At 38.6% G+C, this 18,073-nt stretch overlaps 1 protein-coding gene across 3 annotated transcripts in view; it reads left to right on the top strand.

The window, feature by feature from the left end:
- Positions 1-18,073, top strand: part of NUP214 (nucleoporin 214) — a 99,429-nt gene that overhangs the window by 30,146 nt on the left and 51,210 nt on the right. For all 3 annotated transcript variants that reach the window (XM_027869348.1, XM_027869347.1, XM_027869349.1), the window contains exons 18-23: positions 5,766-5,869; positions 6,239-6,421; positions 8,899-8,984; positions 9,089-9,172; positions 15,374-15,637; positions 16,720-16,881. In XM_027869348.1, the coding sequence (XP_027725149.1) occupies positions 5,766-5,869; positions 6,239-6,421; positions 8,899-8,984; positions 9,089-9,172; positions 15,374-15,637; positions 16,720-16,881 (883 nt within the window). The remainder of the gene's footprint in view (positions 1-5,765; positions 5,870-6,238; positions 6,422-8,898; positions 8,985-9,088; positions 9,173-15,373; positions 15,638-16,719; positions 16,882-18,073) is intronic.

The raw sequence follows: 18,073 nt of genomic DNA, 5'->3' as shown, positions 1-18,073 counted from the left end.
CCACCAGCAGCACATTAGAGCACATTAGTGTCCATATTTTTCTACATCCCCTAAAGCATTTGTCATTTTCCTTTTCTGTCATGTTAGCCAGTCTCATAGGTGTAAGAGGATATCTTGGAATTTTTTAAAATTTGTATTTTTCTAATTGTCTGGGGATTTGCAGCTTTTTTTTTCTTTTCTTTTTGGTGAGGCAACTACAGTTAAGTGACTTGCCCAGGATCACACAGCTAGTAAGTGTCAAGTGTCTGAGGCCAGATTTGAACTCAGGTCCTCCAGACTCTAAGACTGGAGCCCTATCCACTGCGCCCCATAGAGCATTTTTTCAAAAAACTATTAAATGATTAGATTTCGTCTTCTGAAAATTTTGAGGAGTCACTATTACTAACATCTCTTTTTCCCTCAATTTTTTAAAACTCAAAAGAAAGAAAAAAGAACCTTTGTACTAAGTAAGCCTAGATAAACAAAATTAATTTACATAGTGAGTATGTCAGAAATGTTTGTCTCTTTCTGTATTTTGTGTCCATTGCTGCTCTGTCATTGTCAGGCGAGTTAACATGTCTCATCATTGGTCCTCTGGAAGCATGATTGGACATTGCATTGATTGGGGTTTTTAAGTCTTTCAAAAAAATTTTTTTAATGTTGTCTTTGTAGAAATTGTTCTTCTGTTTAGCTATCTTTCATTCTCCATCACTTTCAAAGATTCTCTGCAGTTGTCTCTTTAGTCATTTCTTATGGCAAAATCATATCACATTAAATTAATATACTATTATTTATTAAACCATTCCCCAGTTGTGTTGAAGGCAATTTAAAGCAACTCCTTAAGATTGTAGGGTTTTTTAAAAATATTTTATTCCTCCCTTCAGATCAGAATATTTGTTTTGCTTACAGCTATTCCCTCCCCCAGTATTATCCTTCTTAATCTTAACCCCTTTCTATCCATGTTTTTTTCCATGTTGAATTTGATGTATTTCTACACTGAAATTTTGTTTGTGTATGTGTGTGTTCAACCCACTGTTGTTTGGTTCAGATAAGAGTGAGGTTCATCTGATGCCTACTCACCTGTACTCTTACCCTGTACTGTTCTTCTCACCTACCCCAGTTATGAGAAATAGCAGGTTCCACTTTCTTTTCCTCTTTTCTGTCCTATGTACTCCTTATATTCTCTTTTGTCACTTAAAATACTTAAAATGGAATTAGTCCTCCCCAGGGCCTGTTTTTCTTAAACTTCCTCAATACCCTTTGAAGGTTCTAAAAGGACCCTTTTTTTTTTCCTCCTATTAGAATGTTAGTACTACATCATCATATAAACCCTTTCAGTTGCCCAAAGAAATTTACCTTTCTAGATTTCTCTTGCCTCTTGTGTTTGGCCTTTACAACAGAAATCCTTGAAGGTTGTCCTTTATACCTTTAAAGGTCTTTTTTTCCCCCTCAACTTTGTAGGGTAAGTAATTCTTGGTTGTAAGCCTGTATCTTTTATTTTTGGAATATTGTATTCTAAGATCCCTCTTGCTTATAGTAGAAACTACTAAGTCTTGTGTGAGCCTGACTCTGGCTCTTTGGTACATGAACTGCTTTTTTCTTTATCCTTGCAGAATATCTTCTTTCGTGTGAGAATTCTAGATTTTGGTTCTACATTCATAGGACTTTTGCTTTTGGGGGGGTTTATTGAGGAACTGATTGCTGGATTTTTCTGTCTTCACTTTGCCCTCTGCTTCTAATAGATTAGTTTTCACATATGATTTCTTCACATATAGTATCTAGGATTTTTTTTTAAAAAAGATGATTTTCAGGGAATTCAGTGATTCTTAAATTATCCACCTTCAACCTGTTTTCTAGACTAACTAGTTTTAATATCAACTCTTACATTAAATTTTTTTTTGGTCTTTTGATTTTGTTTTAATATTTCTTTCTCACTCAAAGTCATTGATTTCTATTTAGTTTATTCTAATTTTCAAGGAGTCCATTTCTTGAGTAGAGTTTACCATTTCCTAAGCCATTTTATTCACTTTCTACTTCTTTCTTCCAGTTTTTGTTTCATTTTTTATCTTTTGCTTCATTTCTTCTAAGTATTTATGTAGTCTTTGTGGAAAATCCATTTTTTCCTCCTTTGAGTCTTTGTAGTTGTTACAGAGTCATTCTCTCCTTTTAATGCTAGCTCTTTGAGCATCACTAGATCCACTATATTTTTTTTAAAGAGTTAGTGTTTGATTTGCTTATCTGTTCAGCTTTTTTCATGATTTGGGGCTTTGTGCTAGAGCCAGGCTCAGTTTTTCGTAGAGTGATTGGCTCTGATTTGTCTTACCCAGGGTCCACTGGGTTCCTATACTGACTTTCTCTTCTTGGGGTTAGGGGGCTCCCCCAACCTGATCTTTGAGGTTCAGAATGCTAAATCTTCTGGTTCCTCTATGGCCTGTCATTCAGAGTGTTGAGTCCCAGATGTCCTAGTCTATGTACTGCTCTGCTCTGTGCCATCGCCACATTGGTTGTTGCTGCTACCCAAATGCCCTGCTGTGGGTTTACCACTACCTGGGGCTTTCTTTTGGAGTCTTCTACTCTTGCTGCGTCCAATACAGTGCCCTCCAGGTTACACATCTCTCTGATGCCATGGGAGGCTGTGGGCTTGTTTGTCCGTGCTGGCCTAGCCCTCTTACCTATTTCCCGTAGGCTGCTGGCCATGTGTTGTTGTTGCTGTTGTCATCATTGTTGTTTGGTACAGTTCTGGGGTAGAAGAAATCACTCACTGTCATTTCTTATTAGATTTCTTGCTCATTTGGTCTAACGTGACTTTTTTTTTTTAATTTTTAGGCAATTGGGGTTAAGTGACTTGCCCAGGGTCACACAGCTCATAAGTGTCAAAGGTTTGGTCTTAGGCCAAATTTGAACTCAGGTCCTCCTGCCCCTCTAAACGTGACTTTTAAGGTTTTCCTGTAGTAGGTAAGGGAGAACTGGGCAGCCAGCCTTCCTTCAGCCAGGCATTTGGGCCAGAAGACCATCTGTGAGTGTTTTTGACAAGAGGTCTTCCTGTCACCTCTTAAATCGTATCCCCTTATTTATTCCATATGGCCAGTCCTAGGTGGAATAGCTCTTTAATACATACTTCCCTTCTGCTTTTCATTCTTCTTGTCTTTTGGGTCATTTTATTCTTGAAACCTGTCATATCATCAGCTCCATGCTCATTAACCTTCTTCTAATTGCTCCCTTTTGGTGTTATTTCCTCTTGCTTCTAAATATTTATATCTGCATATTTCTGTTCCAAGTTAGAAGAAATTTAAATATAGGACTTTGTTTAGACTGTAGTATAACCTTCTTATTCATTCATCAAATATTTATTAAGCACTAACTCTGCAAAATTCATGGATGTTTACAACAGAGAGAAAGAACACAGTGTCCCTGCCCTCAAAGAATTTTCAGTTTAGTAGCTAATTATATTAGGTCACTGAATGTCTATAACTCAGTATTTTCAATATGAAGGTTTAAACCTTAGCTTTCTTTAAAGAAACAGAACTCTCAAGTCATGACAGAGTTCCCAAGGGTGTTAAAAAGAAAAGAATTGTCTTTCCATGCAGAATGTAAACAGTTCAAACTTAATAAGTCTCTTACGATTCTCTTCCCTATTTACCTCTTCATGTTTCACTTGAGTCTTGTATCTGAAAGTCAGATTTTCTATTTAGCTGTGATCTTTTCATCAAGAATGCTTGAAAGTCCTCTATTTCACTGAATGTTCATTTTTTCCCCTGTAGGATTATACTCAGTTTTACTGGGTAGGTGATTCTTGGTTGTAATCCTATCTCCTTTGCCCTACAGAATATTCTGTTCCAAGCCCTCCGGTCTCTTAATGAAGAAGTTGCTAAATCTTGTGTTATCCTGATTGTGTTTCCATAATACTGTCAGTATTAGCGTAGTTGGAGGGAAAAAATTATATGTGTATATATATAGATAGATAGATAGATAGATAGATAGATTGATAGATAGAGGGCACAGGGGGAGTTGAAGATGAATGGATGATATCTGGAGAATAAAATTAAGGGGTGAGAGAGAATTATACTGGGAAAAGGAGAGGTAGAATGGGGCAAATTATCTCACATAAAACAAGACAAGAAAAGGCTTTTACAGTGGAGGGGAAACAGGGGAAGGTGAGAGGGAATGAGTGAATCTTATTCTCATCGGATTTGCCTTAAGGAGGGAATAACATACACACTCAATTGGGTATGGAAATATGTCTTACCCCATAGGAAAATGGGGGAGAAGGGGACAAGAGAGCAGGCGGATGATAGAGGGGAGGGCAGATTGGGGGAGGGGATAATCAGAAGTAAACACTTCTAAGGAGGAACAGCATCAAAAGAGAGAATAGAATAAATGGGTGGTGGGATTGGATGAAGGGAAATATACTTAGTTTTTCACAACTTCACTACTGTGGAAGTGTTTTGCACCTGTATTGAGTTGCTTGCCTTCTCAATGAGGGTGGGTGGGGAGGGAGGAAGGGAGAAAATTTGGAACCCAAAGTTTTAAAAACAAAAGTTTAAAAAAAAATTGTTTTCACATGCAACTGGAAAATAAGAAATACAGGAAATGGGGTACAGAAATCTATCCTGCCCTACAGGAAAATTGAAGGGGATGGGGGGGAGAGATAGAAAGGAGGGCAGATTAGGGGAAGGGGTATTCAGAATGCATGCCATCTTGGGGTGGGGGGAGGGATGAGATGGGGAGAAAATGTGGAACTCAAAATCTTGTGAAAGTGAATGTTGAAAACTAAAAATAAATTAATTTAAAAAAAAGAAAAGGATTGTCATGTGGATGAGAGATCAGACTCATTCTTCTTGTTCTCTGTGGTCAGAACTAGGAGCATTGAGCAGAAAAGTAGGTTTAGATTTGATGCTGTGGGCCCCCTCCAGACAGTGTAGGTCCCCTTTACTGAGATTCTTTGAGCAAGGCTCAAAGGGATGTTTTCAAGGCCCTTACCAGTTAAGTTCCTTTCCAGTGCCATGAGTCTCTCCTCAGATGTACAGGGATAGAAATCCATTTTACTTCCTTTCCTTTTATACCATCCCATTCCCAAATGTCAAATGAAATGTTTCCCTAGAGTTAATTTTCGTATTAGTTATAAGGTTTTGTCTGAATAGTCAACTCTGATAAAGGATCCCCTACACTTTTTGCCTCTATGTTTTTTTGTATTTGTCTGTGAACGTTGTGTATCCCTCCAGTAGAATGTAAGCTCTTTGGGGGTGGGGCAGAACTTTTGTTTTTGTTTTTGTATTTGAATCTTTAGTATCAGCATAGTGCCTTGCATGGATGCTTAATATTTTTAAATTAGATCGAAATGAAGACCAATTGTATATTTTTCTTTCCACATGATTAGACTTGCTCAGCTTGATCTCAGAGGGCAGAAATAGAGGCAATGGGTAGAAGTTGCCAAAAGGGAGATTTTAGTTCAGTGTGAGAGAAAACTTTTCAATAATAACTATTCACAAGTGGAATGGGCTTACTCAGGAGGAAGTAGGTACTCTGAGGTTTTCAAATGAAGGCTAGATGGCCACTTGTTAGGAGGTTACTGAAAAGATTTTTGTTCAAATATGGGTTGTATTAGAGACCTTCTGAGATCTCTTGAGATTCTGGATCTTTCTCTGTACAACACATTCAGGCTCCTGTCTTTTGAAAATATTATAGGTATTTTAGCCTTCCTCTTTAAAATTGCTTTTAATTTGAGTTGTTACTCAAGCTGAAAAATGAATCATTTGGCTTTGTTTTAAGAATTTTTTTCTTGGTAGGAAATTCGGCGTCTTCATCAGTATGTTAAGTTTGCTGTCCAAGATGTGAATGATGTTCTAGACCTGGAGTGGGACAGATATCTGGAAGAGAAGAAGAAGCAAAAGTGAGTGTTGATAGGATAACAAACTACTCTTTATTCCCATTAGTGATGGCCCCCTCTCTCTCCTCTATTACATGTTTCAGGTATTCTAGATGGTGCTTCTGTTAATCCCTTCTCCAAATGTTTCCTTGACCTTAAAGTGCCCCACTGAAATACTCAACTGGGAAGTAGTAACTGACCCACCATTATCTAAGGAGACACTTAGCAAACTCTAGTCTATTGGAGGATTATTGATTTGGGGGAGCAGGGAGCAGTTGGGAGGAGTGGGAGAGAAAGTAGATACAGTGCAGCATGAAATCATTTGGTATATGGTTATCATAGAGTAATCCAGTCATTCCTAAAATTTTAAAGGTTTCTTATGACTGTCAACAGGCGCTTGCTTGTTCCAGAGCGAGAGACACTATTTAACACTCTTGCCAACAACCGGGAAATAATCAACCAGCAGAGGAAGAGGTTGAATCACCTGGTGAACAGTTTACAGCAGCTCCGACTTTATAACCAAACCTCTCAGTGGAGCATACCCAATGAGAGCCCTTCTCAGAGCAGCACTCAGAGGTACGTGGGTAAACACGGCACGGAGTGGAATGGGTCTTTGGGGTTGTTCTTTCCAGAATTGTGTACTGAAGGAGTATATGAGACAGATAGCCAACAGGAAAAGGGTATTTTAGGGTATTCCTCAGTAGCTATTTTATCAAAGGCTTCAGCCTACATGTTCTGTATGGCATTTATTTGTTCTATAATCTGCAATTTAAATAAACACAATTATGGAATGGGTTGATCCCTTACTTTATAGAAACACCATGTGAACCCTTTCAAATAGCACCTTTTGATTCTTTATTTGAACCAGATTTAAAGAATTTAGTGGAGGTTTTTTATCTGATAGATGAATTTGTTATAATAATTTATTTTCATTCATTCAGTATACCATTCTTAACTCAGAGTAGTAGTTTTGAAACTTTCCCAGTGAGTTTTCTTTTAAATTAAAAAAAATTTTGTGGATCACCTTCTCCATCCTACTTGATAGTAGTCATAATATTAGTATCTATTGATTATGAAATTAGGTGATTACAAAAAGCCACTGTGAATTCAGTAATACTTTTAAATTGATTTGTATTTTATCATAACAGTGTCTAATAGCTAACATTAATAATAACTAACATTTATATAGCGCTTTTTATGTGCCAGATACTATGCTAAGTGCTTTACAATTATTATCTCATTTGATTTGCACAACAACCTTGAAAGGTAGGTGCTGTTATTATCCCCATTTTACAGATGAGGAAATTGAGACAAATAGAGATTAAGTGACTTGCTTAGGGTCACACAGTTAATAAGTGTCTGATGCTAGATTTGAATTCAAGTCTTCCTGATTCTAGATCCAGTGTTCTATCCACTGTACCACCTTGTCCCATCTATTATACACTTAGGAAATAATGATATTTGTATATGGCAAATAATATTTTTGTTTATTTGTATGATTTCATATGAATGTGGATTCCTGGGGGTCCTTGAACCCATCCCTACCCCATACACATACATCATTGTTACATTCCTTCATTAACAAAAAAACGTTTCATTCTGTGCTCTGAATCCTTATCTTACCTCTTATCAAGATGTCAATGGTAAGTTTCATTATGAATCCTTTGGGATCGTGGTTGATCATTATGTTGATCAGAGTTCTGAAGTTTTTCAAAAGTTATTTGTTTTTACAGTATTGTTGTCATTGTATAAATTGTTCTGCTTCTGCTCATTTTACTTTGCATTAGTCTATACTAATCTTCCAAGGTTTCTCTGAAATGACCACATTTATATATCATGACTTATTTAGCTAATCCTTAATTGATAGGCACTCCCTCAATTTCCAATTCTTCACCACTGCAAAAAGACGCGTCTTGGGGTCAGAACCACACAGCTACTGCTTGCTTCTAAATTTACTTCTTGCTCTTTATGTAGCATAGGCCAATGACTGCCTCTCAACCTGCAATGCCATCCCTAGGTGCAAGTTTTCTTAGTCCATCCTTGATATATGACCCAGAAGTGGGTAGTGAGTGAGAGCTTCCAGCTGGCCCCTGTTCTGTACCCTACACAAGGTTAGGGTTCTCTCTGCTGAATCTAGGACCTCCTTCTGCCCTATTGCATAGCCTCTTCCTGAGCTAGAATGCTTCGTAGCATGCTGCTAGCCCAGACCCCACATCCCTGTTCTGCACAGACCTCTCTGTCTCCCTTTGACTATCTGGATTGGGAAAAAAAAGATTTTTTTTTCTTGAATTTTCTTATCACTCTTAGGTCTGGTGTGTTTTCTAGATCTATTTAGAGAAGCTGAGTGTGGAAGACGGAGAGCTTGTGGTACTTCTGCTGCTGCACCTCTCTCTAGCTTCACTGTTGCAGGTGGTTGGGCCAGTGGCCTGTGATAATTCTACACTTTGGGTCCCCTTTATATCACATTCAGTTTCTTAATGGGAAAATATACTCCTTGGATCAAGAAGGTTTAGTGGCTCTCTATTACCTCTAAGATAAAATTTAAACCCATTTATTTGGCACTTAAAGTCTTTCACTTTCAGGCTGCAGCCTCTCTCTAGGTGATCAGTCCTTACTCTCCCTCATGTGCTTTGAGTTCTAGGCCATTTGACCTTTTGCTTTCCATACACATTGTATCTCCCCTCTGCCTTTGAAAAGTCTGTCTCCTGAGCCTAGAACATTCTTGCTCCTCACCTCCACTTCTTGGTACCCCTAGATCTTTTCAAAATTTAATTCAAGTGCCACCTCCTACGTGAGGCCTTTCTTGATTCTCCTAATAGTTAGTCTTTTCCCCTCCAACCCAATTACTTGATATTTTGTATGAATCTTGGGTTTACTTTTCTTTGTACATGTTGTAACCCCTGCACCCACCTCTACATAAATTCTTTGAGAGAAGATAACTGTTTTTATCTTTATATCCCCAGTGTCTGGCACATAATAGGTGCCTACTTTAAGCTGACTTGGCTTCTCAGTGCATAGTATAATTCTGTATGGTCATCTCCCTTTTTTTCCAGCTTTGACAGTGACCTTGAAAGCCTGCGCAGTGCTTTAATGAAAACCACCATTGAATCTCACACCAAGCCACTACCCAAAATACCAGGTGAGATAATTCCTCTTTTGACTTTTTCTTCTAATTCTATTTTGTTTTGCATATATTTTTGAACTGACTCTTGAGCATTTATAGGTTCATATGATTTCTTGCAGCTAAACTGTCCCCTGTGAAACAGGCACAGCTGAGGAATTTTTTGGCCAAAAGGAAGACTCCACCAATAAGATCCACTGCACCAGGTAGACAAAACTTTGTATAAATCTGAAAAACAGAGCTGTAAAGTAGCATAGATTTAGAGTAAGACCTTAAACATAGACCTTAATGAATGTCCTTTGAATTTCTCTATGTAGGGAATGGGAAGAATGTTTTGGCTAGAAAGAAAATGTTTGTGTCGAGAATCTGTTGGGGGAGGGAATGGGTGTACAGCACAGAATTTACTTGTCTATCTGGATTTGAGACAAAGTAAGGAACAGAGTTTATGTATGCTGAATGATAGCCACTGAGAATTCAGTCTGAAGAAATATTTACCTAAAAAATGCAGACAATTGAATAAAAACTCTTCTTACCTTTGAATTATCTGGATAATTTAACATTTCCACTTTGATTTCTATGTACATGTACAACTTCATTCCAGATCTAAAATGAAAATCTACATTTTTCTTTGACAGTCTTATTTCTAGTCAGAACTCTTGTTTATACTTCCAAGTGTTATTCAGTAATTGAAGAAAACTAAAGAGAAGTTAGTCTTGATTTTCTAAATTTGATTTTACTGTACTGGGTTAATTTTTTTTTCCAGTAGTAATCCAGCTCAATAACCATGTAATTATTATCCATAAAAAGTTAGTATGCCTTGAGATTTCCTTCCTTGTTTTTTGAAATCATGGAGCATAGTTATTTGAATTATCATGTAAGTGTCAAATGTCCATTTATAGTTTTAGTAAGAACTGGCATTTAGTACTGCCCTAGCAGCATACTGTTTTCCTTGTGTAAGTAGGAGCCTAGCTAAGTAAGGAGATAGATGCCCATCACCAGTAGTCTGGGCCACATGGCTACAAATTCTATTGTAATGGCAACCTGTGATGGAAAGAAAAGTATAAACTAGCTTTCAGTCATGCAGTCCTCTTCCATTTTTGTAGCAGTATGGCAGTGTTAAAAAAGACAGCAGGGGGTGCTAAGAATCAAATACTTAAAATCAAGTGCTCTTCATCTTTTGTGTATAATGGATCTCTTTGGTAGTCTGGTGACACCTATGGACTGACCCCTTCTCCAAATAATGTTTTTAAACGCATAAAATATATAAGATTACAAAGGAAACTAATTATATTGAAATGTAGTTATTAAAATCTTTTTTAAAAAATGACTTCATAGATCACAAATTCAGAATCTCTACTTTAGACTGTCTATAAACATGATCTTAGCTGTTGGTATTCTAAATGGTACTGGATCCTTATTCAAGGACTGAGTGGATTGAATTGAATTGAAACTAAATGAATTGAATCCTGTCAATCTTGACATTCTCCACATAATGAAACTAGAAGATAAAAGGAAATCACAACTAAAAGGAAGGATGGTTCACAGGTTCATCTCTGAGGGACAAATGACAAATGAAAGAGTTGGTAGAGTTGGTTTTATTGTGCACCCACAGATAACATGAAATATTTCATGGGACATTTGGTTATTTCAGATTGCAGTACTCAAGATAAGCATTGCAAAAAAGGCCACTTTAAGGACAACTGGAGCCTATGCATAAGCATCATTTGTAAAGAATGAGGAGATGGACAAAACATTCTACATTAAATCAATAGAGTTTAATACTCTCTGACTTCCTTGCAAAGGTGAACAAAGAAAAAGAGTTTAAAAAATATGTTACAAAATATGATTCAGGAGTAAAATATGAGAGGTCAAAGACTTATGGACTAGTCTTCTCTTATCTAGAACTTATATAGTCTTTCAGGAAGAGTCAGGAGGTGTTGGACATGTCAAGCACCGAATAACCTTTCCAAAAATGAAATAGACTACATTCTGACAAATGGGAAATAGCTGGTTATCAGTGTGGAAATGATTTTGAAATCAATCAGTGACATGCTAAAGGAAAGATCAGAATTAATACCAAAATAGAAGAAAGAGTAAAATGTGACAAAGAGTGACCTGCAATTGAAGCAACTCTAACCTAACCTATTTAAACATTCTACTGACATGGAAAAGTGGATAAAAGATATCTATATCAACATAGATCGACTGTCACCAATTCCTGTGGAAACCAGCCATGGAAAAATTAGCCTCCATAAGAGGGAGACCTAAAGAACTTAGAAACTGCCTTAGTCAGCAAACACTTGATCTCCTTACCCAAATGGAGATATAGCAGTGAATAATAACACCAGTTTGGCATATAAATTCTGTTGCAAATTATCATGGAGGAGATGGATAGAAGGTAATAAACAGTATAACTCTAATAAAACAGCAAGAAAGTACAAGAAAACAGAAGTTTATAGAAAGTTTAATGCAATTAATTCAAATCAACCTGAGAACCTTTAGTGCTGAAATGATAAAGACAATAACAGAAAAGGTTAAAAAGTGGAAAAGATCTTTGATAATAACATTAAACTCTTTTCTACATCGTTGACAGTGAAACTACCACTTTTTGACTCAAATGTCACAACTCCTCATCGTGCTACATAAGGAAGTAGAACTGGTGTAAAGGAAAACATGGGGAAAGCAGCTAGACTAGACCAAATATACAGAGAGGAGGTTTGTGCTCGAGGCAACTAATTTTGCTGGTGTTGAGGGATCAGTTCCCAAGATATGTTAAAGAGAAGAAGATATTAAGTACTTGGAAAAAAACATAGAACTTATTACTGGAAAAAAGTCACTTGAGGAAATAACAGTAACTACCAACCTATTTTCCTGCTTTCCCATCTCTACAAAATCTTTATAGGAATAATCAACACAACTGTTGGCTACATCCTTGATGGAGGTGTGGAAAGGAACAGGCAGACTTTGACAAAACATATCCTATGGAAGACTGCAGCCTTACTGTTATACAGTTGACTGAAAGGGAGAGAGAATACGAGACTCCATTGTATTTAATGTTTGTTGACTATAAAAAATAATTTTATTTAATAGAGCAAAATTCTACCCTAAAGGCTGTACTCCTCAATCATTCAATAAACATTAAGCACCAACCATGTACCAGGCACTGTACCTGGATACAAAAGGGGCAAAAGACAGTCCCTGCTCTCATTTAACTCACAGTCTAATAATGGAGGCACCTCCCATGTGTCTATCAAAATCATACAAGATTCCTTTAAAAGTGAAACAATAGATTATTTAACCTTCTTAATATAAAAAAAATTAAATGGAAGTATACTTGCTGAAGTAGTCTGCCACTGTCATGGAGACTGTCTGGGTCAGAGTACAAATTGAGAGGTATTCCCCATAGATGGTGAGCACTTCCAGATATTCCTGTTTGGGAAGAAAGTGTGTTAATGGCATTAAATCCTAGAACACTGCAGAACCTCCAAAATGAGTGAAAGTCAGCAAGTATTTATTTAAGCACCTGTCGGGCACTGTTCTAAATGCTGGGGATATAAACAAAGTAAGAAAAAAAATTTACCTTTCTCACAGTCTGTTGAGAGCCATACTTACTCAAATGAGCTCAGCCTAATTATCCACACAGGAAATTAACTGGATGAAGGATGTCTATTTTCCAAACTATAATATGTAGCTTCATACAATCATATATTATAGCCTGGTCCATCAGTACATACCTCTTAAGCAGGCATTGTGGATATACAGTGAACTGGTTCCAGAATTGAACAGAAGGAGAAGAGAGGACTAGGCCTTTGGGAAATTATGTAATAGTTTTTATGATTCCAAACTTCTCTCTGAAACAAAAACCAGTTTAGTACCAGTATTATTACTGTGATACTTCAAGCCTCTGAACCATAGGATACCTCAGTTTATGAAAAATTAAAGTAGTGGGTTACTAAAAGAAATGGATGGGCTCATGTTGGACATGAATAGGCTACAGCTTGTTATTACACAGGAGAAGCATGATAGAAAGAATTGATATCTGAGAGATTTCTGATCAGAAAAGGAGATGGATCGTTCATGTAATGAGAGTAAGGGATACCTCGTAGACGATTTCCATGTTCCCTTGTAATTGACACAATCTTAAGAAATATAGCCAAAAGTCTCCAACATATTGAGTAGACCCCAAGTACTGAGATGAAAAAGTGCCTGGCTCTGGAACCAGAGGACCTGAGTTCAGATCCTGTTTTCAGTGCTTACTGTCTCTGTGACCATGGACAAGTCACTTAAGCTGCCTCAGTCTGAGTTTACTCATCTATAAAGTGAGAGGGTTGGAATGAATGGCCTCTACTGTGCAGTAGTCTCTAGATTGGTGATCCTAGGATGTGGACAAGAGACACACGGGATGAGTTGTGAGCCGAAGCTTTGGAGAGAGGACCTGTAAGATAAGATTAGGGATTTATCTGAGTATCATTCAGTTTTTTATTTAAGAAGTCTTTCATTAGGGACTGTTTCCATGATCAGAGGTCTAGGGCCAAAAGGGACCTCAGAGACCATCCGGCCCAACCCCTTCATTTCACTGGTGAGGCAGCCAAAGCTCAGGGAGGTTCAGCTGATTTGTCCAAAGTCACACATCTAGTAGCTGTTGGAAGCTGAATGTACTAGGTATGTTGTACAAAGAAACATACGTGACGTGTCCTTAAAGATATCTTGCCCATGGAATTTATAATCAAATATATTGCAACTTTGTGGATTTTTACTCATTCTGCGATTCTGTACTGAGTGAAGTATGTCTTCTTCGTTGTCTCAAGAAAGAACTTTATCCAAAGTCAGATTCAGCTTCAGGGTGTGAACGAAGCTGCCCTGCAAAAGTGAGGTGGAGTCTGAGAAAAGTCCGTTTTCTTGGTTGACTTGGTTCCCAGTTATCATAATATGATACTAAACCCTTTTATATGTTTCGTAGCAGATGAACTTGGGTAGGTAGTCATTGGGTAGACTTTTGTCTACCCAAGTGTCAGAGAGCTGGCTGCGGCCTTGGCAGCAAAGGGGAGCATGTCCGTAGTCTCCATGAAGCAGTTGCCATTGCTTCTGCAGCAGGTCCAGACACCCTCCTTTGAGAAGCAGGTGCTGCTGCCTCTTGGAATGTCCCTGTCTTCTGCCAGTGTTGGACGAATAACTTCAAAAGGGGAGGAGACCAGTTGAGGAATAGACCTCTGTCATTCTGGACAAGCAGTCTTGGTGAGACTTGTGGAACATCATGGTTTAAGGTTATTATCTAGTGTTACTACCACGTTCCTCGGCTTTAGGAATGTTGGCTGGAAGCATTGTGGCCTAGGTCCTTTGCTGAGCCTCTCTCACTCAGGTAACAAGTCTCCAGCGAGAGTCTGCTACTTCTCTTGATCTCTGTGAGCATTCGCACCCTCTCCTTTCAGCCTAGTGCTTAGCTGTGGTGCTGGACAAACGAGGTGCTGCAGAGTGGTGTTTCTGTAAGGCAAAAGCTCATGAGTAAATATTAAATGTATGAAAGAAGTCTGTAGTTAACCTCTTTCCCTTTCAGCTTCTATGTAGCTCTACTAGGTGTCACTTGCTGGGTTTGAACGTCATTATTCAAGTGATGTGTCTTCTGAGAGGGCCAGGTTGTTTGGTATCCACTTTGCAGATTGGCAGGGTTAGGGAGCACCTTCAGGGAGGGCAAGAGCTTGAGGCTGGTGATTTTCATTCATTTCTCTGATTCAGAGGTTCCATTTCCACAGATCCGTTTTTTGTATGAGTCCAGTTTATCTATAACTGTTTAAGACAGTCAGGGCTCAGGACACTGATGCCCACCTCTTTGTGGTGCTGTTCTTAAGAAGCAGCATTGCCAACTTACAGAAACATCCTCTCTGAGATTCTCCACATACCAGGGAAACTGATCTGTCTCTTTTCTGGCTTATTACTACTCTACCTGTGAAAATTTTCCTCTGAAGCCCCTTGTTTGCAGGGTGTTAGATCAACATTCACTCTGTCTCTCACTTTCTCCTCTGACTTTGACAGTCAGAACACACTTCTCCCCCCACCGCGGGGGACTTTCATAGCAGTGTCTGAGCAAAGACCTAAAATTGGCTTAATTTTACAAATGACAATGGCAGCTGCTACCACTTGAAATAGTCATGGAAATGTTTTACACATTATAGTTCATATACTGTATGACTAGAGGAGACTAGGGATTCCCTAGTTCATTCTAATCCCTCTGCTGTTAAGATGGGGAAAGTGAGGCTCAGAAAGCCAATGTCACACATGGTAAGTAGGAGAAACAAATTTTGAACCCCAGTCTTTTGACTCCAGAATCAAATTTTTCACTCTTATCAGTGGAGATTCCTTTTGGAATGCTTTAATTACCTAAAATTGTCCCTTGCTTGGCCTTTTTTTAGCCAGTCTCTCCCGATCGGCCTTCCTGTCTCAGAGATATTATGAAGATTTGGATGAAGTGAGCTCCACGTCTTCCATTTCCCAATCTCTAGAGAATGATGAGCGACAGATTTTATACAGAGATGAAGATGTGATAATCCGAAGCCCTCGACATGCCCCAGTGGTTCGCACGTCTTCTATCCAGCCCACCCTCTTGCCTCAGGCTCCTCCTTTCACAAAAACTCATCAGCCACTCATCTCTTCTCCTAGTCTGGTAGGAGGTTTAAGTAAGTAAACAATAATCAGACTTACTTTTCTCCTATTAAATCTTTGATGTATGTTCATGTCATCATACAGAAAGCTTTTTAGTCATAGCCTACCCCTGCTGATTTCCTGTTCCCAAACTCCTCAGACTAATGATGCCAGTACCTTCCATTTGTGTCCCCTTTTATGAAGTACAATTGCATATTTGATCTCTTTCAACAACACTGGGGGGTAAGTAAAGCATTTATCCCCATTTTAAATATGATGACACTGAAGCTCAGGGGCATAAAGTCCATCGCCCAGTGTTATACAACCAGTAAATGACAGAGCGAAGCTTTGCACCTGCTACTCTTTCAGGGATGCTACATTACCTGTTTCTTGACCCTCTGGTGTCAGCTGACCCTAAGGGCTTTTTAACCCACAAAGTAAACAGGACAGTCAATATTCAGGAAAAGAAAGTAGGCAAATGTCAGTGCATGAATACACTTCTCCTGTCTTAGCTTGTCTCATTGGTAGCCTATGGACAGGCTACTTGCTCTCTTGGGAGCAAGCCAAGGTGTGTATTTTCATTTTTATATTTTTATCCCACTAAAGGGACTATTCTGTCCTCTGTAACAAAACTATCAGCTGCAGCTAGGATTATCCTTACAGATGACTTCTAATAGAAGTGGCCTTATCAGCTCCTATGGGTTAAAAAGGACATGCACACTAAAGTCCTTAGGGCAGGCTGACACTGGAGCAATGCAGAAACAGACAATGTGGCATCAAGGGAGCCTAGGAGTTGGAAGATACAGGCAAGCACAAAGCTTCGCTCTACCACTGACTAGTTGTGTAACTCTGGGTAGACCATTTTATGACTCTGAGCTTCAGTTTCATCATTTCCAATGAGGGCAGCATTAAAGGGCTGAGTGGAATTTATGGGAAATACACAGTCAGAATTACAACCTGTGCTTCAGGGACACTCTTCTACACAAGTTCTTAGAAATATATACATTTCTTGTGCTTCATTCTTTACTCCTGCGGCCTGTAAGGGAACATTTATCATTTTAGCTATTAGATTTTCTTCTGTCTTCACTTGTATTATTATTTAAATTTTTTTAATCAGTGTCTACATCTACCAGCAAAATTGTTCCACAAGGGGCCGACAGCACGATGCTTGCTACCAAAACTGTGAAACATGGGGCACCAAGTCCCTCTGTCACCATCTCAGCCCCCCAAGCAGCTGCTGCCGCTGCCCTGAGACGACAAATGGCCATTCAGGTTCCAGGTAAGAGTGCAACCGATAGGTACTCAGTCTGATAATCAGCCATCAGAATTATAGCAAAGCACCTGGAATAATTCTCCATGCCTGGTTCCTCTTCAGAGAGGAGACCCTGGTCTTACAGAGTTTCTCTGTTTTAGAGGGAGAGCTCCTAGAAAGTAGGGATTTGGTCTGTAAAGTTTTCTTTACACAGTGCCTAGTGTGGGACATTATGCAATTAGATGGGTAGTGTATTCTCTTTGATGAAGGTCTTAACTACCACAAAAATTTTGTATCTGCTTTGGTTCCAAGGATTTGCCTTAAGGGTGTTTGTCATAGCTACAGTCTTTCTAGGTAGAAATTCCTAAATGGTTCATTATCAGTACTTCATTGATGACCAAATTCTGTTTGAAATTCTATGTAATAGAATTTAAAATTTTAAGTAATTGGTGTCTCGTTCCTTATTAAAAGCTGATGTCCAAATTGTAAGCTGAATATTTCAATTTTAGCTATTTGAAGTCATGTTCATATCTTCCTAGTCACTTTGGTGAGAACACCTAGCCCCTACATGTATTCTTTAAAAAGTGTAGACACAAAAAGAAAGGTCTAATAACTTAATAAGCTAATAGGATCATTGGATCTAAAGCTCAGAGGCACTTTAGAACCCCATCTCATCAGCACTTTCATTTTACAGATAAACAAACTGAGGCCTAGATGGGTGAAGTGACTTGTCAGCCCCAGGTTACACAGCTATTAAGTGTCAGAGCTGAGATTCAGACCTGGTTCTCTTGAATTCCACTCTTACTTTAATGAGAAAATTGAAACCATTCACTGTGAGCTCCCTCTTCCCTGCTTTTCTTCATCTTAGAACCCTTTGTTATCATCCTTCATGCTCTCCTTCTTTCCTCTGGTTTCTGATCATGAGATGATCCTTCTTGCTGTGGCCAACTCCTCTCAATTCCCTTCATTCCTGTCTTCTGCCTCAGTCATGTCACCCTCTATAATCTGCAGTCTCTCCCCATCTATGGGTTCCTTCTCTTTTGTTTTCACATGTGTCCACATCTCCTTCATCCTAAAAAACTGCAATTAGACCCTGCTATATCCTCATGCTGTCATTTTATATTTCTTCTTCTCAGCCAGACTCTTAGCAAAAGCTTTCTACATTGGTTGTCTTTTCTTCCTCTCCTTTCGCTTACTTCCCAACCCTTTGCAGTGTGAC

Source organism: Vombatus ursinus, unplaced genomic scaffold, assembly GCF_900497805.2.
Source record: "Vombatus ursinus unplaced genomic scaffold, bare-nosed wombat genome assembly UNPS02014793.1, whole genome shotgun sequence".
NCBI classification, from domain to species: Eukaryota; Metazoa; Chordata; class Mammalia; order Diprotodontia; family Vombatidae; genus Vombatus; species Vombatus ursinus.
The sequence above is the reverse complement of the archived record's forward strand: the minus strand, read 5'-3'. Positions and strand labels throughout refer to the sequence as shown.